Consider the following 17,193-nt stretch of genomic DNA (forward strand, 5'->3'; position numbering starts at 1 on the left):
TGAATACACATTCAGAAGTTCATGGGAAGCCACAAAGGAAACCCAAACTAATTTCTGCTAAGTGTGCCGCTCACAGCCGTAATTACAATCACAAAGCTGGTGTTAGAGCAGCGCAGCGGTAATTACAATCACAAAGCTGGGGTTCGAGCAGCACCGTGCAGCGGCTGGCGGGTTTTAGGCAACTCTTGCCCCAGATCCCCGCCTCCATTTTAAACTTTTATTTTCTTTTTACTAATTCCCTGCAATTGAACTTCAGAGGCCGAGGTTTCTGCCTTGTGCAAGGGATTCGTTTCTCCTTCCTCCCGTCTTTTTAATTCAGGAGGGTCAGCGTTAGTCTTTCTCCAGTAAAACAGAGGAAACGCCCCAGAGACCTCAGCCAACATTTCTTGCTGGGTCTGTAATCTTAAGCAGGGAACAAGTACTTGAGTCATTAACAAAAATAACTTACTGTAGCCACAGGAGCATTAGGAATTTTTTTTTTTTTTTTTTTTTTTTTTTTTTAAGAAACCTGCGGGACGCACACCCCTCGGCAAGCCTCCGGCGGAGGGGCCGCCAGGACCAGCCTCCCAGCCCCGGAGAGCCAGGTGCTTCGCAAGGAGACGAGCGGGGAGCTCCACCGCCGCGGGTTTCGGGCCACCGAGGTACAGCCCTCGCTTAGAACACACACGTGAGAGAAAGCGGTAAAACGGGGGCAGGAGGGGGGAAGGGACGGCCACGGAGCTCCCCGTCGCTAATTGCCATCAGCGGCCAATTTCTAAGCTGAAATCAGGAGTCCCCACTCCCCGGCTTCCGCAGCTCTGCTCTTTCAACTCTCTCCCCGGGGGGACTGAAAGTCTTCCCCGTAATCGCGTAGTTGATAAAACCACCAATTTCACAACTGGATAGCGTGAGAACTGTTAAAGACCTCACTCCTGACTTGTAATTTTCTTTTTTCCGAGGAGAGAACGAAGGGCGGCAGCGACTGCGCTAGGGAGAGACTCGGGAAAGGCGCTACCTGTGTGTGTGTCCCGTCCCGTCCCCCCGCTCCGGGGCCTCCCCGCAACCCGGGGCTGGGTTAACTGCACGGGAGCTGCGCTCCCTTACCCTGTTTAGGCTTAGGAGAGCTGTATTAACTCAGGATTCCCAAAACTTCAAGTGACTCGAAAAAAAAAAAAGAGTTAGGGGAAGTTACTAAAGTTTCTTGAGGAAGAGGAGGGGAGAAAACCCCACGAGGCTCCTCCACGCTGGACTTGGAGGAAGATTGCCCCCCCCCCCCCCCAACCAGGAGGGATTTGGGGGCTGGCTGCGGCCAGGTGCCAGCTCCACTCGCGGCGAGCAGGCGGAGGACGTGCCCCTGCCCGCAAACAGCGGCTCCAGCCACAGAGGTCCCGTCCCCCCGGCCCGGCCCCGGCACTCACCAGCAGCAGCCACCCCGCCAGCCCTGCGGCTCCCATAGCAGCGCCCGGCGCGGCCCCGCTGCGCTCTCCGCTCCTCCCGGCACGGCCTCGGGGCGGTGCCGCCGCCCCCGCTTTATCCGCCCCCGGGGCGGGTTCGCGGCCGCCCCCCGCCCCCGCCGCTCCGGGGCTTCAGAGCCCGCGGGGAGGAGAAGCGGGACGAGCGGAGAGTGTGTGCCCTAGTGACACACTGCCCACCCACCGGAGTCGCGGAACGCCACGTCGTGCGTTAGGACGTGCCCCGGTACCGTGCTTTGCACCTATTAAGAGCAGGAGGAAACCACGTTAGGAAACGGCCCAATTCGTGTCTCTCCGCCCAAAGCTCACGTGTTGTTGCTGAAGGGCTACTCGCTGATCGCGAAAAGGAGGGGCAAAAGGTGAAAGGAGAATTTTCCCCAAAACTCACAAACTGGCTGCATAACTGGGTTTTCTAAGGCGCTAAAAGGGTTCTTGACTTTTTCAACAGCAGTCATTCCTCCTCGAGGAATAACATTTCTGGCCATGATTTTCCTCAAGAATACCTTTCATCCTCCATGTGCATCTAACTGGCACGTAGGAACATTCACCTCCAGATGTTGAAATTGGATTAAAATTAATGGCACGAGGATTTTAGATTGTTCCTTTTTGGATTATTTTTTAATCCCCTGCGGCGGCAGCAGTAAATGTTAGAAACTCCACCTCTGCTGATGCATAATTAGTTTATGTAGGTTAATAGTTCCTTTCATTGAACTGCTCCTCTCGTGGTAACAGCGTTTATTTTATTTAACTGCAGTAACAAGTCCCAGTGAAATCCCTGTGGGTGCATAGTTTGGTAAAATGGAAACGATCCAAAGAATTTCAAGCATTCGCTTTACACCTACTGAAGGCTCCCTGTTCAGCACAGGTGGGTTTGGGGATTTTTTATATTTTTTTTTAAGTAACCATTTCTCAAACCCAGAGTACATTTGTACCCTGGAAATGTAAATATCCCTGCAGAAGAGGAGAGGCTCCTATCAGTGGTCCCAAAGGGGGATATGTGTGATGAGGAAAGCTGTGCTGACAGGCCAGAGATGTGCTGACTTGCTTACGCATTCAGAGGGAGATTTAGGCAGGAAATTAGCAGACGAGTTTGCGCAGCATTAGGAGCTGACACTTTCAAGGTGCTTACGGGACTTTGTGTAGCCAGGCAGGCGTTATTAGCACCTGGGCATTCTTTCACAGGCAGAGGCCAGGGGGATCCTCTCTCTCTGAGGTTTACACCACATGCAGCACGGGTCAGACTTCCTCAGAAAGGAGTGACTAGGATGATGTCCTTCAAAAAGGCACCTGATCTAGATCGATAATGTTGATATTCTTCAAAGATGATTCCTCAAGGATGAAGAATCCTGTGGTTTTCTGGAGACTTGCTAATAACAAAATCACTCTCACCCTTTATTGTTTGTGATCTAGTTCTTGAATGTCAGCTTCCAGATGCCAGCTCTTATCCTGTCTGTTCATGTCAGAGAGTTGTGGTTCCCTCCATGGAACTATCTATTCTCTATCATCAAGTTACCTCCTTAATAAAAAGGTTTTCTGAGTTCAAGACAAGTCTGTACATTTATGTGTACAACAGTGAAAATCAAGGCAACCACTTTTCTTTCTAATTTGAGGAAAAGACATGGACAATTTGAACTAGAGGAGTGTCAAAGTGCTGCTGCTGTTCTAACTTACGGCCTATGTCTGAGATTCTTGAAGGCCTTTTCCTGTAGCTTTTCCTCTAAAAAGCATGGCCTAAGAGTTTACTTGTAAAATGCTACAAAACACAAAACTGAGTTCAAACACAGAAATAATTTGTCAGATAGACTGCCACTGAAAGTTGTGTGTAGTTTTATTTCAACATATCAAGCACAAACAGGTTTCCCCTAACTGGGGAATATGATGAGGAATGTACTTAAAAATTTGGAAACATTTACATTGAAAGATAGCCCAGACTGGCACCACCACTAAGTATTTTAAGGCTGTATATATAGCAGTACTTACCACTTGGAACTACTTCAGGCCAGAAAAGAAAGGCTTAGTATTGTCCGCAGTCTACAGAAAATATTGCAAATCTTTAAAAAATGGTGTAAAATAGGAAGACTATTAACAGAGTTGAACAATGCAGTGGCAAAGCCCTTCCTCCTTCCTGACCTTTGACAATAAATGTGCCTACAACCAAACACACGTACACCTATACCGCTCCCGTCCTTCTCATCTGTCCTGGGGCAGTGGATTCCTCTCTACAATGCTAGTGTGTGATATTATAAAACAGCCATATAGCAAATAATAACAATAAGTGACCAGGTTTTACAAACAGGCGTGTCTGACATTACACTCTATGGGCCGGATCCAGGACACCAGTCAGCTCCATAACCAAACGAGGAGCTTTCACTGAATACTTCCCATTTCCTAAAGAGGAATGGCTCTAGGAAATTGTGCATATTTACAGTTCCCGTGGAATGGAAAATAAAACACATCCTGAGGTCCCATTCTGCGTGTGCTGACAAAACAGATCATGACTTAATATCCCAGGGGTGGATTTTTTGGACCAAGTGTGCTCCCTCCCATAATTAAAGGCAGCCGGACAAGAACCGTGGACATCAGTTCTTTACAGCTCCCCAGCTGCACTCCCTCACTCGTAGAGCTATGACCCAGGCCGGCATGACCTTTCCAAAACGCTGGGGTGTTTAACATTTTGGGGGTACCAATACTGCTGGGTAATTATTAATTGCATCAGAAAATGACAAGACATAGAAAACAAATTGCACAGTTAAAGCTACATTTGGCTTCAGCATTAAGGCCCGTACAGGTTAAGAGGTCCTTGAAGATGTACATGTAAAAGGCAAAAATTACATATCTGCAGGAACAAAGTTTTGCAGGTTCCTAGGTCCCTTTTAAACCTTGTTTTTCAACTTTCTTCCACCTCTGCCACGTTGGTTCTAAAGTGCTTTGGTGCCTCGCTGAGCTCCTTGTGCGAGTGGCCCCCCTCCTGCAGCCAGTAATCGTTATTGCTGCCAAACGAAGTGATTTTATTTGAAGACATAATTAATGAATAGTTGACACGTAAGAAAGATGCAGAGGAGAAACCAACAGCGAGAGTCCAGGAGGAAGCTTTCAGAAGTGACCTTCCTGTGGAAGGACTTTTTGTTCAGAGCACTGAGGTTTCTGGAAAAGAAAGCAGTATGTTTATTTGCGTGTCGGAGGGAGGTTTGCATTCACACGTGTGCGCATACCCAGAGCTTCCACAGTGGGAGGGATCCCTGTGCTTCAGAGACAGCCTCACGGGTACAGGACTCTGCCCCGCAGACTTTACCTCCCCTCTTTTTAACAGAAAGATAAATACTTCTGGCTGCTGCTGGATCAGGCAGAGCATGCTGGTTGGCATGAGAAGGTGTAAGTGCACAAACCCCAAGAAATCCCTTCACCCAGCACCCACTCACAAACCTATGCCTCAACCTTCCCAAATACAAGAACTTGCCCTGGATACCCCCAAGAGCAGCACAGAAAAGCTAAAGCCATATCACCGATGGCTCCTGCATCCAGAAGCAGTGGACCTCATGTGTGATCCCACCCCACTGAAGCCTCAGGAGGACTGGATAATACTCCTGATGGAGAGGGGAATCAGCAGGGCTCCCTGGAGCAGGTGTGGCAGTTAATACCTCCCCTGCCCTCCCCACAAAGGTCTGTGGGGCAAAGCCCTTTGCCAGCAGTAGGTTAAGCAGGTGTGCTCACTGCATCCCTCAGACAGCAACTAGCAATTTACACAAAAAGTGGGAATTTAGTGCTTTTCACCCAAGGAGCCCAGTTTTCAGACCACACACCTGCATCTCTGCAGAAAACTGAGCACATTCATAACATACTTGATGAGAAGGGAGACGCCACACCTTCTTCCCTAGCAGAGATTTACTTATAGCCAGGACCTAGCCCAGCCCCTCCCAACTTTTGCAGCTGTTTTGCAGTTGGGAGTGCCAAGAGGTGCTTAACAGGCTGAGGTAATGGTTTTTGCCCCATAAAGAGAGTCTTAAGATGAAGACATTTCCTCACTGTTTCAAGTAGGGGGTGAGTTTGCCTTTCCGCTGTGTTAACAGGTTACCTATTGAAACAGTTGTTAACTACTGCCCCGCAGCTGATAAGGACACTCCAAAGGCCTTAGTGGAGGAGTTAAATATCACAGGCTATTTTTAGCCCATTAAGATCATTGATTTGATGAAAGAAAGTAGTTACCTGTGTATGTCCTGTTGGGCTCTCTGTAGGGATAAGACGGCTGAATGAATTTCCTTCAGGTGATTCATTTCTTTCCCGCACTGAGCGCACAGGCTATCAAACCCTGCGGCAAAGCATTGAAGGACATTATGTTTTGCACCACCATCTCTGGTGGTGGTGATGAAAAACAAAGCAGGTTCACCCAGGAATTGGCTGGTTGTGATCAAATTCTCACAGCCAGGCGGACGCTTTCAGGAGGAAACATGGGGAGAAAGAGACAGGGGACAGAATCTTCCACCCTAAAGACCCAGGTCAATGGAACTGGTCCCGTGACGCTGGCCTGGGGCCCCTTCTCAGCTCTCAGGAACCAATTTTTGCAGCATGCTCCCCAGCTGAGGGGAGGCAAATGGAATGCTCACACCAGCCCCCATCTCTGAAACGTTCAAGGTCACCTCCAACAAAGGCTGAGAAAAGGGAATGAGAAACAAAGCCTGTTTCCTATCCGTTGACTGGAATGTCAGTGTATTTTTCCAATGTGTTTGTGCCAGGAATTGGGAAGCCCTTGTTGGCATGGATAGTGTAAGGCAGAAAGAGAAGCAGTATGTATGGTGAAGAGAAAAGCAGAACATTCTCTGTGTTTGCCTCTGGGCTATGGGCCCATGGTATTAACTGGGCTGGGAAATGTCCCAGGCCTGCCTGGCTTAAAGGAATAAGATACTGAGGGAAGAAAATTAAAAGCCTGACCCAGTGATAGCCAAATACTTGCCATCATCATCTGAGAGCTCCTGCACCGACTCTGGCGTTGAACAGCTGCTCTCTGTATTCTGGCTGTGGTTGGACGGCTGATCACTGGCTTTGCGACGCCTACAGTCTTTGGCAGACCTCTGGATAAAACAGGGATTAAAAGAGACTTGGTCACTGTCAAATTAAAGAGTTTTCTGCCTGGCTTTAAACAAAATAGTTTGGGGTGCTGGGGAGTATCTGTGAGATTGCGAAGTTTGATTGTTTTCTCAGCAATTGCTAGTAGTTGGGCTCCTGGCAGCTAGTTAAGGATATTACACACATGCCCCACACAGAAGAATTTCCTCAAATGATAACATCCTTAAGACACCCATCCAAATTATTCTTGTTGTAGCTTTAACTGACACATACTAGTGAAGAATTATATAGTTCTTTTGCTGAGTTGCATACCCACCAACCAGATACATAAGAGAAAGGATGAAAAGAAGAAAAATTTAGAATAGAATTTCCTGGGGAAGATTTTTCAGAAGATGCCCCAAAGATTTAAACATCACAGAACTTTAATACCTAATTTCCTGATGCACTTTGGAAAGCTTCTCCCTACCTCTTGAATGGGTAAACCAAACACATTGATTCAAACACTTCTCACTGGAGGGTCTGAAAAGCAGTTATGAACCTCAACTTACCCATTGTTTCAGAGACGTTCAGATCTGAGGTATTATAAAAGAATAGTCTATGTTCATAATAAGATACAAGTTACTCAGTGTAATATGGGCTGTGTCTAGCTAGTTCAGCAGTTCTACATTTACAAAGCATTTTATGAATGACGTATATCACTCCAAAGATGAATGCAACGAAATAAGAAAGTATCATCCCTGTTTAAGGGAGAGGATGGAGTCCTTGTCTACGTTCTTGCCTTGTCTAAGAGGAAGTAAGCGGTAAAGGCAGATGGCAAAGACAAAACTGAAGCTGCAGGATCTCAGTTGGGTACTCCAAAACCTTGCTCACACCCTCACTATGGGAAGTTTTCTGTTTTGGAAACACCAAACAGTAATGTACAGCTCAGTCATGTGCAAAACCCAGTATGAGTCACTGTCACTAGCACTGGGTAGAAGAAAAATACCAAAATATGGACATGTCAACCAAGAATTACAATTATTTGGAGTTAATAATGGATAATATTGCAGGTCTAGAGTCATAAGCTATATTTACCCAAAACAAACCTTTCAGCCTATGCTGTGCTTACATGAAAATGCTGCAGAAAAGGGCTACATATCTAAACAGTCTTAAAGAATATTATATTCTCAAAAACAGGCTTTTTACCTTGTGCCGTGTAATTTGATTGTTTATGCATGTTGTTTTATGGTTTGACATCCTTGTGGATAAGTGTCTTTCCATGGTCTGAAGTATCCCATTCTTCTCGAATTGGGCAATGTCGTTCAAAGGATCCCAAGGTCTTAAACTTTTGAGACCAAAGGAAAAAACATCAGAAAAGCAGGAATTAACACACCAGGTGTGTTAAGAGCAATACACTAACTCCACATGCATCAGGGCAGGCATTCACCCCTGACAGCAACCGGAGTTTCCACAGATGGAGTGTGAGGAGTAACAGACACTTCCCTCTCCATTCACAGTTCCTAGCAATAAATGAGGGAGGTTCAGTCTCCAGAGGCTTCACCCTTCTTGCCAGGGGAGGAGAGCACAGTTGTCAACTCTGCTCACAGAGTGCAGAAAACCTCTGCTGAATGATTCCACACTTGATTGCAGCAATAGGGATTTGTACCAATGGCATAGCAGACTTTCCACTGCCAGGCCCTCATTTCCAGCTATTCCCAATTAGTATCAGGAATACGTATTCTAAGAATGACATGGAGCTCAGAAAGAGCAAGCCCAGGACACAGTCTGGGGAGTGGCAGGACCTGAATTACAGGTCTGTAACCTCGCTTGCATCCCTGGGGACTCAAGCAACGAGGTCTGCTCATAACCCCCAACCCCACCACTCACTCCTCATATTTGTAGTGCCATTCGTTAGTCGTGGCATCGTGGCGGAAGAGCAGTGGTTTCCATTCTGTGCCGTTCTCTCTCCGCTCCCGGGCAGCATTCCTCTGCTCCTCTTCCAGCACAAATTTTTCCTGCGTTGCCTTGTGTTGATCGCCTTTGTTTATCGCACTGGTAACATGCTGCCAAAGCCTAGAAATAAGGAGGGAAGCAAGTTAATCCACCTTAAAACCAACAATGCATTTTTCCAGCTGGAACCTTAGAGCTGACGCTTTTCTGGTCTATTGATACTCCGAAGGAACTGTAATAGGATTGCTCAGCCTTAGTTTTGGCTTGTAAAGGAGTGTTATGAGAATGGCAACACTGAATGCTGTATACAATGACCTACTGAAGAACGGGGGAACTTTCCCTTAGATAACATCCCCTACAATATTCATTAAAATCTTCAGTGCTGTCTGTGTGAGTTATAAGATAGTTATGCTCAATTCATTGAGGTCAGTGGCCTCTTTAGAGGTGTTTGATGTATAATGGAGAATCTGTTTTCTTTCTCACCCTTTCAATCATTTATGTTTAGGAGCCTTTGTGTTAATGTCTATCCCTGAAACAAAGGCTTTATATTTAAAGTTCAGAAGCATTGGAAAACGAATTCGTGTGCACAGCTTGCAGCTGCACATGCAATGTTGTACTTCTATATAGGATTAGCAACCAGATCTGTAGGAAGCTGACTCAATCTGCAACAAACGGACACATACTTGTGCTCACAAACTGCAAGCACGGAGACAGGCTTTCACTCGTATTTGTTTTCAGCTGCCAAAAGATACGTGATCTGTCATATGATGTCTCACTGAGCCTCTGCCCAGAGGGGAGGATCTGCCTTTTATGAGGGAAAAATCATTACTTTTTTTTTTTTTTTTTACTATAGCCAAGCTCTGATAGGCCTCTCAACAGTTCCTTTAATCAGAGCACTCTGATCTTCATTTCAGATTGGAAATACTTCTGAGATTAGCAGCTAGCCCTCCCAAAACATTACCGAGTGGTTTAGCAGTTAGAATAAGCACTGGAGATCCAGGCTGTTCCAGTATTCCCAGCTCCACAAAACACCAGTCCTCCATTTAGAAGATGAATATGTTACTGCATTTAATTTGGAGCTTGCTGGGAAGCTCTTAATTTAAAAGGGTTACTGATGCTTTCATTATATTTCTATCACCATATGTTAACACAACACTTCCAAAAAAGTAGCCTCTTAGATAATTAACTGAAGGCAGAGGAACGCTTTTCTGTCCTTTTTGACACGTCACTCCCATTTTCCTGTGTATGAATCTTTTCTCCCAGAAACAAAGGAAGGAAACTCAATTCAAACTCAAAGTGGTGGGGGTGGGGGAGGGAGGAGTGAAAATAACAGCCTGAGAAAATACTGCGGTGGTGTAAAGAGTCAGTCCTAAGGAATGCAGTGGTGTAAAGAGCGAGTCCTCTAATTCTAAGAACTTCAGAGGGACATGCACAAAATTGTTTGACAAGGGCAAATTACTCCATCGAGAGCTGCATGTGTCAGACAATGAGACCCTCCATGGTGAGCTGCATGATGGTATGAGCTTCAGAGACTCTCCAGCATTTGTGAAAATAGGTGATTTTCAGCACTGCAGGAAAGACTAAGCAATTCAGGCAGAAAGTAACCTGGATTAGATGGTAATTTATTCATGCAACTGGCAGCATAATAAGGAGCTTGGTGGAATGTCTTTTAGGGATCTCTAGAATTTTTCCTTTTGCCTCCTTCCCCTGGATGCATGTATCATTATTAATCTCTGATGTAGCAAAGGGAGTCAACTCTGGCAGTACCACGGTAAACAGAGAAATGGAGATTCTTTGTCCGCAAGACCGAGATTTCTTGTCTCCTTTAAAAGAACCTTCTTCAGAGGATTAATAGAGAAATGTGCTGCGGTCTGCTCTGCTCTGTGACAATGGCAATTGCACAACTGTAAGTTACAAATACAGACTTTATTGCCCATATTGTCCACTGCTGTCCAGAACAAACTAAAGGTTCATGTGTTTTTATTTTTATGCAAACCCTCTCTTTACCCATTAAAAGGGGAATCTTCTGAGTGTGATGTGATGCAACACCCAAATTAGATGCCCACAGGGAAGTGGCCAGTGTAATGCAGAACCAGGCAGCAAACTGCATGTACTGGCTTGGGATGCTAGCTGGTACTGGCTAACCATATTGGTGAGATGGCCGGACTAGCTGGTTTGAGGCCAGTGCCACATGGTGTTCTCTAGCTGTTCCACCTCAAGAACCGGCTCGGGGATGCTCATTGCGTCAGGTAGTCATTCCTTCCATTTCCTAAGTCATGTGCCAGGACTCTATTTTTAGGTAATCTAGATTACCTTAAAAAATGGTGGAGACTTCACTGGAGACCTCAGATGAGATTATGAGGCAGGGTTAAATGTCTGTTTAATTACATTCTCTCATAAAATCCTGTTATGTGGTTCAAACTGCTGCTCTGCTCATGCCAGGACTTTCCTGCATCTAGTTTAAGAGCCTGTGGTTGAAACAACCCTTCTTAACAAGACATCTAGCCTCAGATTGACATCTTGCGCTTCCATAAAATGTTCCAGCAGTTACAGAGACTCTGTTCATGATCTCTGGAGTTCTGGGAGAGTTGTTATTTTAGCAGATAAAATGTAGCATCCACTATTTCTCAGCCCAGCTCCCTGGTTATTTCAGAGCTATACTTCATGGAAATACTCCAGAGTTAATAGACTGGAAAAAAACAGGTAAATGGCTGGGTAATATGTGCAGGCAAAGTGGGTCACTGCCTTTCCAGGACTGTGCTGATGAATTGGAGCCTTTTGATCAAAGCCCTGCTTCCAGTGGGGAAGCGGCAGCAGGATGTTCCCAGAGCTCCTTACCTCTCCGACTCAAAGTCTGTCTGCTCCTCAAACAGCACAATATGGCGCTTCAGTCTCTGCCTTCGTACTTCACTGGTCGGGTTCCAGAACATTTCCGCATTCCCGTTTTTCAACTCATTTATATGTACTTCCCCATCCTAAGAAGGAAAATTAAGTGAAAAGGTTAATGACAATCAGAAACACAAGGCAGAAAATAATCCTGACAAATGGCAGCTGCTTCCGGATGATGATCAGGGATAGGGCTTGGTTAGAAGGCTTCTTTCCTCCTCTGTCCCATTAAATCGCACTGAACACTTCCTGAACGTTTCTGAAATGAGTGAGATGAGGCATTCCCGGAAACACTGGCTGAATTAATCAGAGAAGAATTAGAGAGGGACCTGGTCCCTTTTGTTAGTCTTGTCCCCAGACAAGGGTACCCACAGAAGCCCTAAGATGCTCTTCTTTCCCCACCCAGCACATACAAACAAGATCCCTAGCTCCTTTTCCAGTCTTTCTTCTATTCCTCAATGCTGAAATCTCATGCAGAGCTTACTGAAATACCATCCTCTCTAGAAAGGAGAGCTAAAGCTGAGATATGCTTTCACTTTTTTTTTTTTCAGTTTAGCCAGGTTTTTCTATTATTGCTCCTGAATTTCATTTGGCACTTCAAAATGCCAGGGGTCTTTTGTCCTTATTCCTTGTCAATTTACTTGGCAACCAACTATTAAGCAGCACTTCTCTGCTCTGAGGCTGGCTAGACAATATTGCTGTGTCCCTGCTTAACTAAGCTGCTTCCCAGCCTTGCGCACAAATGCAGCAATACCACGGAGCCAGACAGGGTAGTTTACAGAGCATATAGTGAACAGCACGACTGTGACTGCAAGTGAAATGAATCAGACGATTACAGCTGCTGAACAGCACGTGCATTGGTGCCATTCAGCTGCCTGGATGTGGTATGAGTATCATGCAAACCTTATTTAGGTCACGGCTATTGGCTTTGCCTGTCGCTGCCTAATTTCTTTGTGTTCCAGCTGCTGCATTTCTTCCCCTGCCGCGGTCCCTGATGCATGCCTCAAAAGTCCACTTCCCACATCTTCAGCTGTGAAACTCCTTCAACCCTGAGGGACTCTCATCCCTCCTCAAAGTCTCCATCAGGACTTCCTCTGCCATGTCCTGAGGTGCCAGTTCCAGGACAGATCTCAGGTCCCCAAGAGCCCGCCAGCTGTGAATAGGAGGCAGGCAGGCATTATCAAACATCACTACGTGCATCTCTAAGGGGCATATATACAAGGACTCAGCTGCTGCTTTGATCCTGGGGCTGAAAAGCATTGGGATTTGCTTTCCTTCTTTATTCAGGTGGGTTTTCAGGTCCTGAGGCAGAGAATTAGCCTTTCAGCTGTGAGGGTTTCTGTCAGGAAACTGGACGGTGCCAGAGAAAAGCCTGCAGAGCTCAGGAGAGCGGGCCAATACTCTCAGCAGGGAGGGAGAGCAAACAACATCCCTACCACTGCAGAGCAGCTACTGTATTCACAGCACACAACTGCAAACAGTGGCTTATGGAGCCACCCTTTCAAAGCCATTTAACTTCTTTTATACATAATTCTAATTTTGTGCACCACAAACGACCAGCACAAAGAACAAGGGAGGAATAAATTACTTTCAGGCTGATAAAACCCAAACACAGAAGGCTGGAAGCTGAGCAGCACACAACCATGTGGCTCGGCACCCCCAGGGAGCCACTCAATTACATGCTTTCGTGGATGGTGTTTGCAGGACCCACCGCAGACAAGGTACTCCACAGCCCAGCACAACTCACAATTGCCAAGGCTCATCCTGCAGGAAAGGGAGCTCAGGATGGAAAAGCTACCCAGGCACAGAGAGCAAATCTCCTTGTATACGCCTAGAAAGGGCAAGCCTCCCAATTTCAAAATGGTCGTTAGCTTTTTATGTAAAAAGACAGATTGCCTGAGGGGAGGAGTCCAGTACCAAAGGCTACGCTGTGGTTAGGACCTTACTATAGAAGGGCTTTATCCAGGCACATTTCACCTGACCTACTTTAAATACCTCCTTTAGGATGAGACAAATCTTGTCTCAGAAGCGGTAATTTCTATGGACTGGAAAGGGAGCATGGGTCAACTATAACAAAGATGTAGATGTCTAAATGTAGCTGAGATAAATACCTAAGTGTCCAGCCCAAAGCCAGGGCTCACTGCTTTTGCCTCCGTTACCAGGAATTCCCAACCAAAACTCTAGACTACATCCTTCACCATGCAACTTTATTCTTGCTGGATTTTGGCTTAAGGATGCCTTTGAGTGATTTACTTGTGGATATGAGGTGTGCAAAGGTGCTAGCTGCTCTGCTGACTGTTCTGAGCTGCCCATACAGATAGACCCTGACCGAATCTATGCCTCTGCCCTTCACCTCATGAACAGAGGAATAACTGTCTTCTACCACAAAGGTTTGTTGTGAAAATAGTTAATTTTAAAACCCCATGAAGTTCTTCCCTGATACTGCTGTAGCTGGGGAAGTATTGAACACAACAAGACAAAAGGAAGCCTCATGATTTTCACAATCACACATAAGACACAGTATGCCTCCTGCCATGAGTGCCTGTCCTAAGCCTGGGACCCTAAAGACAGAGCCACTGGCTTTGATGGAAACCCTCCTCACTGTTCCCAGCTTTGGTCCAGGCTCTGGGAGCGCGAGCGTTACTTGCACTGCAGGTGGATGGGACTACGGAAGCGTGAATGACCTTGAGAGGTGTGGCCTGGAAAGCTCTGCTTGCCTGCACTCCCTGGGGATGGTGGGAAGAGACAGGACACGGGCCCTCTGCAGCCCTGCTCCAAGGCAGGGAGCCTGCCAAGGGCTGCCAGTCCTCCCACGCACCCTGCTGCCACGCGCACTTAAACTGTCAGCAACTTTGATTATCGTATGTTACCCAGTGTCCATTGAGACTTGCTAACACTTCTTCTCCTGATTTAATCTTCCCAGAGATTTGATTAATGCTTGTGCTGCCACCGAAGAAGGGCTGTCAGGGGAGAATAGAAATAGAAAATATGATCAGTCTAGTGAGAACTGGAAGGGAGCCAAACACAGTGATGCAGCAGGAGGGAAGGAAAGTGCAACCTGCTTGATTTCTACTATTTCTGGGGAAAGGCAGAATGAATTCTAACATGGATTTTGACTGTCTAGCATTGTGCCTTCCTCCTTTTGTTTGCAATACCAAAATCACTGTAGGAGCTGCAGGAAGGGAGATAAGCCTTCAGGTGCATTAACATTCAGCAGTGCAAGGCCTTGCCTTCATTGCAAAAACATTTATTGTCAGCTAGACATGGGGATAAGTGTATGTGGGCAAGTCCTTCCCATTGTCCAGAATCTCATTACAGTTTGCACCCTTACACTTGCAGCGTTGTCCAAAGAAAAGGAGCAGCACTAATGCAGTTGGTGACTTTTCCTGCTTATGGGACAGCAACAGCAGTGTGGCACTGCTGATGGCTGCATCTGTGTGAAGCCTCCAGTGTGAAGAAGGTGTCGTCAGCAGCAAACAAAAAAAGAAAAAGGGTATTTCCAGAGTCAAGGAAAAGATTCTCAGAACAATGGAAAATTCCCCTCACCTCCTGCCTGCCAAACACAGGAAGCAGCAGTGATAGAGTGACCAGCTCTTCCATTCACACCACACAACATTTCTTCAGACATTTTAACAGCTACTTTCCAATAACATGTGTGCAGAGGAACTTTTTTTTTTTTTTAATAACAATATAAAACCAAATTTCCCACAACACCCAGGGAAAAAAAATCACAAGTATCTCAAGAATCAATGTATGAAATCCAGCACAGAATTGGTACATATCCAAATGAATAACAAAGTTATGCGGTTTACCTATAACTTCTCACAATTCTACTAAAAAAGGTGGCTAAGAAATATTCAAAGCAGAGCATGTAATTAAGCCACAGGGACCTTTCTGAGTCATGTTTGGACTAAGTGTATTGTTTTCAAGCCAGAAAAGAAGGGTCTGCATTTTAAGCTCTGAAGTAAGTGTTTGTAGGTTTGAGATGACCCTGACCGAAGTCAGGGAAATACTCCATTGGCCTCAACACAGTATATCAGGTTTATGGGAAGAACAGGCTTTAAAGACAAGTATATGCAAATATGAAGGAAGTGCATGGGGCAACAGTTCACTTTGTAAGGGCAAATAAAGACAGAAAATTATTACTGCCCCCAGAAAAAACGCAGCCTGCAAAAGACTCCCCTAACTCCAGTAATCTCTCCCATTTATGTCGGCTAAGGCTGCAGTTCTAAAGTCCTGCAGGCTCTCAGTTCTCCATCTTTCATTTTATGCCCAGGCAAGAAATTGTTTGTTGGAACAGAAGAGGAATGGATGCTCCTTAAAAAGCAAGTTAACTGTCCAAGAAAAGTTACAGGTCATCACCAGGCTTTCTAGGGGAGGGAATAGCTACATGAACAAGTCAGTACAAGGCAATGACAGTGCGACACGTCAGTGTGATAGCCATTCAAAATTATCTGCCTGAAAATGGGCTCCCACCCCACCGTCAAGGCAAGGTCCTGTAGCTTTGAGAAACACAAGGTACAAATCATTGTAATACCTGCGAGGTAAGAGTACATATGTGATGGCTACTGGAGAGCTACACCAAAGATCCACATCCTAACTTGCCTCAAAGTAGTTTGTACACCTCACTGTATTTTGCAAGCAAAAATAATCGTACCTTCCTAAACAGCAGCCACGCTGTCATTGCCAAACATTCAGAACAGAGTTTGGCCAGGTGAGTGGCAGTGAACAAGTCACATCGTATGTAAAACTCAGGCTTCCTGGGTTCAAATCGAGTTGCACTAGGCAAAACTGACTGCAGGATGATGCCTCCTATCCGGGTAGGCCACCCTGTGGTGCATGCATACATTGCTGGTACCTAAGTGATCCGGTGTGTATGGTCAAACCTTGCCTGGAGCGCAGGGCCAAGCCTGAGATGCGTTCAAAATGGGGGCCACAATGTCTCTTACCTTTAGCTTGAATTCCACTTCTGCCCTGTGGTTAGTTTTCTCACAGTCAATGGTAACTTTGCCTCCAAGCTCCATTGTCATGGTACCATATAAAAGTCCTGAAAGGGAAAAAAGAGACTTAAGAGAGGGCCCAGTGGAAGAAATCTGCTTTCTCAACTCAAACTGGCTCTTGCTGAGACGCTGTGAAATTCACTACTTGGCTTAAAGTTTTGAAAAGACAGAAACCGAAGCTTCTGGGAAATGGCTCTTTACTATAAGCATGAAGAATCCTCCCCTGAGTCCATGTTCCCCACTTATTACACCAGCTATGAAATAGCTCGACTCACAGGTGCTGATAGTGCATCTGTGGCAAGCTGAAGGTGGGAAAGGAAAAATAATGAAAGTTGTGCCCAGCAGCTTCATTTATACTAGTGCTTAAATAGACCCAGTCACTTATCACAGGGTGGATGGGGCAGAGAGGAGCTGTAATGGGATTCAGCAGAATCTGGGAGACAAGCAGTCATATAGGGGACTCCTTTTTACACATGCTTACCATTTTCTGAAAAGGTCATTTGCAGAAAAAGAAAAATTGACATGAAAAAGATTTATGCACAGGAATAGTTCACAGAGGGTGTAATTTACAGAAGAAACTGTTTTCAGGTAGCTAGACCTTTCATAAATATTAACTTAGAGGTCGACATGCCAAAAATATTCAGAACCCAAAATTAGATCAAACTGCTGCAGGATTGATTTTATCACCATGGTGGAAATGCCACTGACACTTAGCTTCCTAAGGAGAAATGCAAAGTTACAGCAGTGAATCAGCAACCCTCCCCTGGCTTCAGTGCACATTCAGCTCAACAGAGCAAAGCCACATGGTAACAGGTATCAGCCTCACTGAGGCAGCTCATACACTGAGGAATATCATGATTAGAGTA

At 45.8% G+C, this 17,193-nt stretch overlaps 1 protein-coding gene across 5 annotated transcripts in view; it reads right to left on the reverse strand.

The window, feature by feature from the left end:
- Window positions 1-3,261: 3,261 nt before the first annotated feature.
- Window positions 3,262-17,193, reverse strand: part of OSBPL5 (oxysterol binding protein like 5) — a 190,262-nt gene continuing 176,330 nt past the window's right edge. For 4 of the 5 annotated variants that reach the window (XM_052811121.1, XM_052811124.1, XM_052811122.1 and 1 more), the window contains exons 16-21: window positions 16,277-16,374; window positions 14,198-14,287; window positions 11,280-11,416; window positions 8,379-8,564; window positions 7,698-7,836; window positions 5,825-6,517 (exon numbers count right to left, since the gene is read on the reverse strand). In XM_052811121.1, the coding sequence (XP_052667081.1) occupies window positions 6,365-6,517; window positions 7,698-7,836; window positions 8,379-8,564; window positions 11,280-11,416; window positions 14,198-14,287; window positions 16,277-16,374 (803 nt within the window). In that variant the 3' untranslated portion in view covers window positions 5,825-6,364. Of the gene's footprint in view, window positions 4,596-5,654; window positions 5,758-5,824; window positions 6,518-7,697; window positions 7,837-8,378; window positions 8,565-11,279; window positions 11,417-14,197; window positions 14,288-16,276; window positions 16,375-17,193 lie in introns of those variants that run through there. The other variant, XM_052811125.1, reaches the window with a different exon arrangement.

This window comes from Harpia harpyja, chromosome 16 (genome assembly GCF_026419915.1).
Source record: "Harpia harpyja isolate bHarHar1 chromosome 16, bHarHar1 primary haplotype, whole genome shotgun sequence".
Taxonomy (NCBI): domain Eukaryota; kingdom Metazoa; phylum Chordata; class Aves; order Accipitriformes; family Accipitridae; genus Harpia; species Harpia harpyja.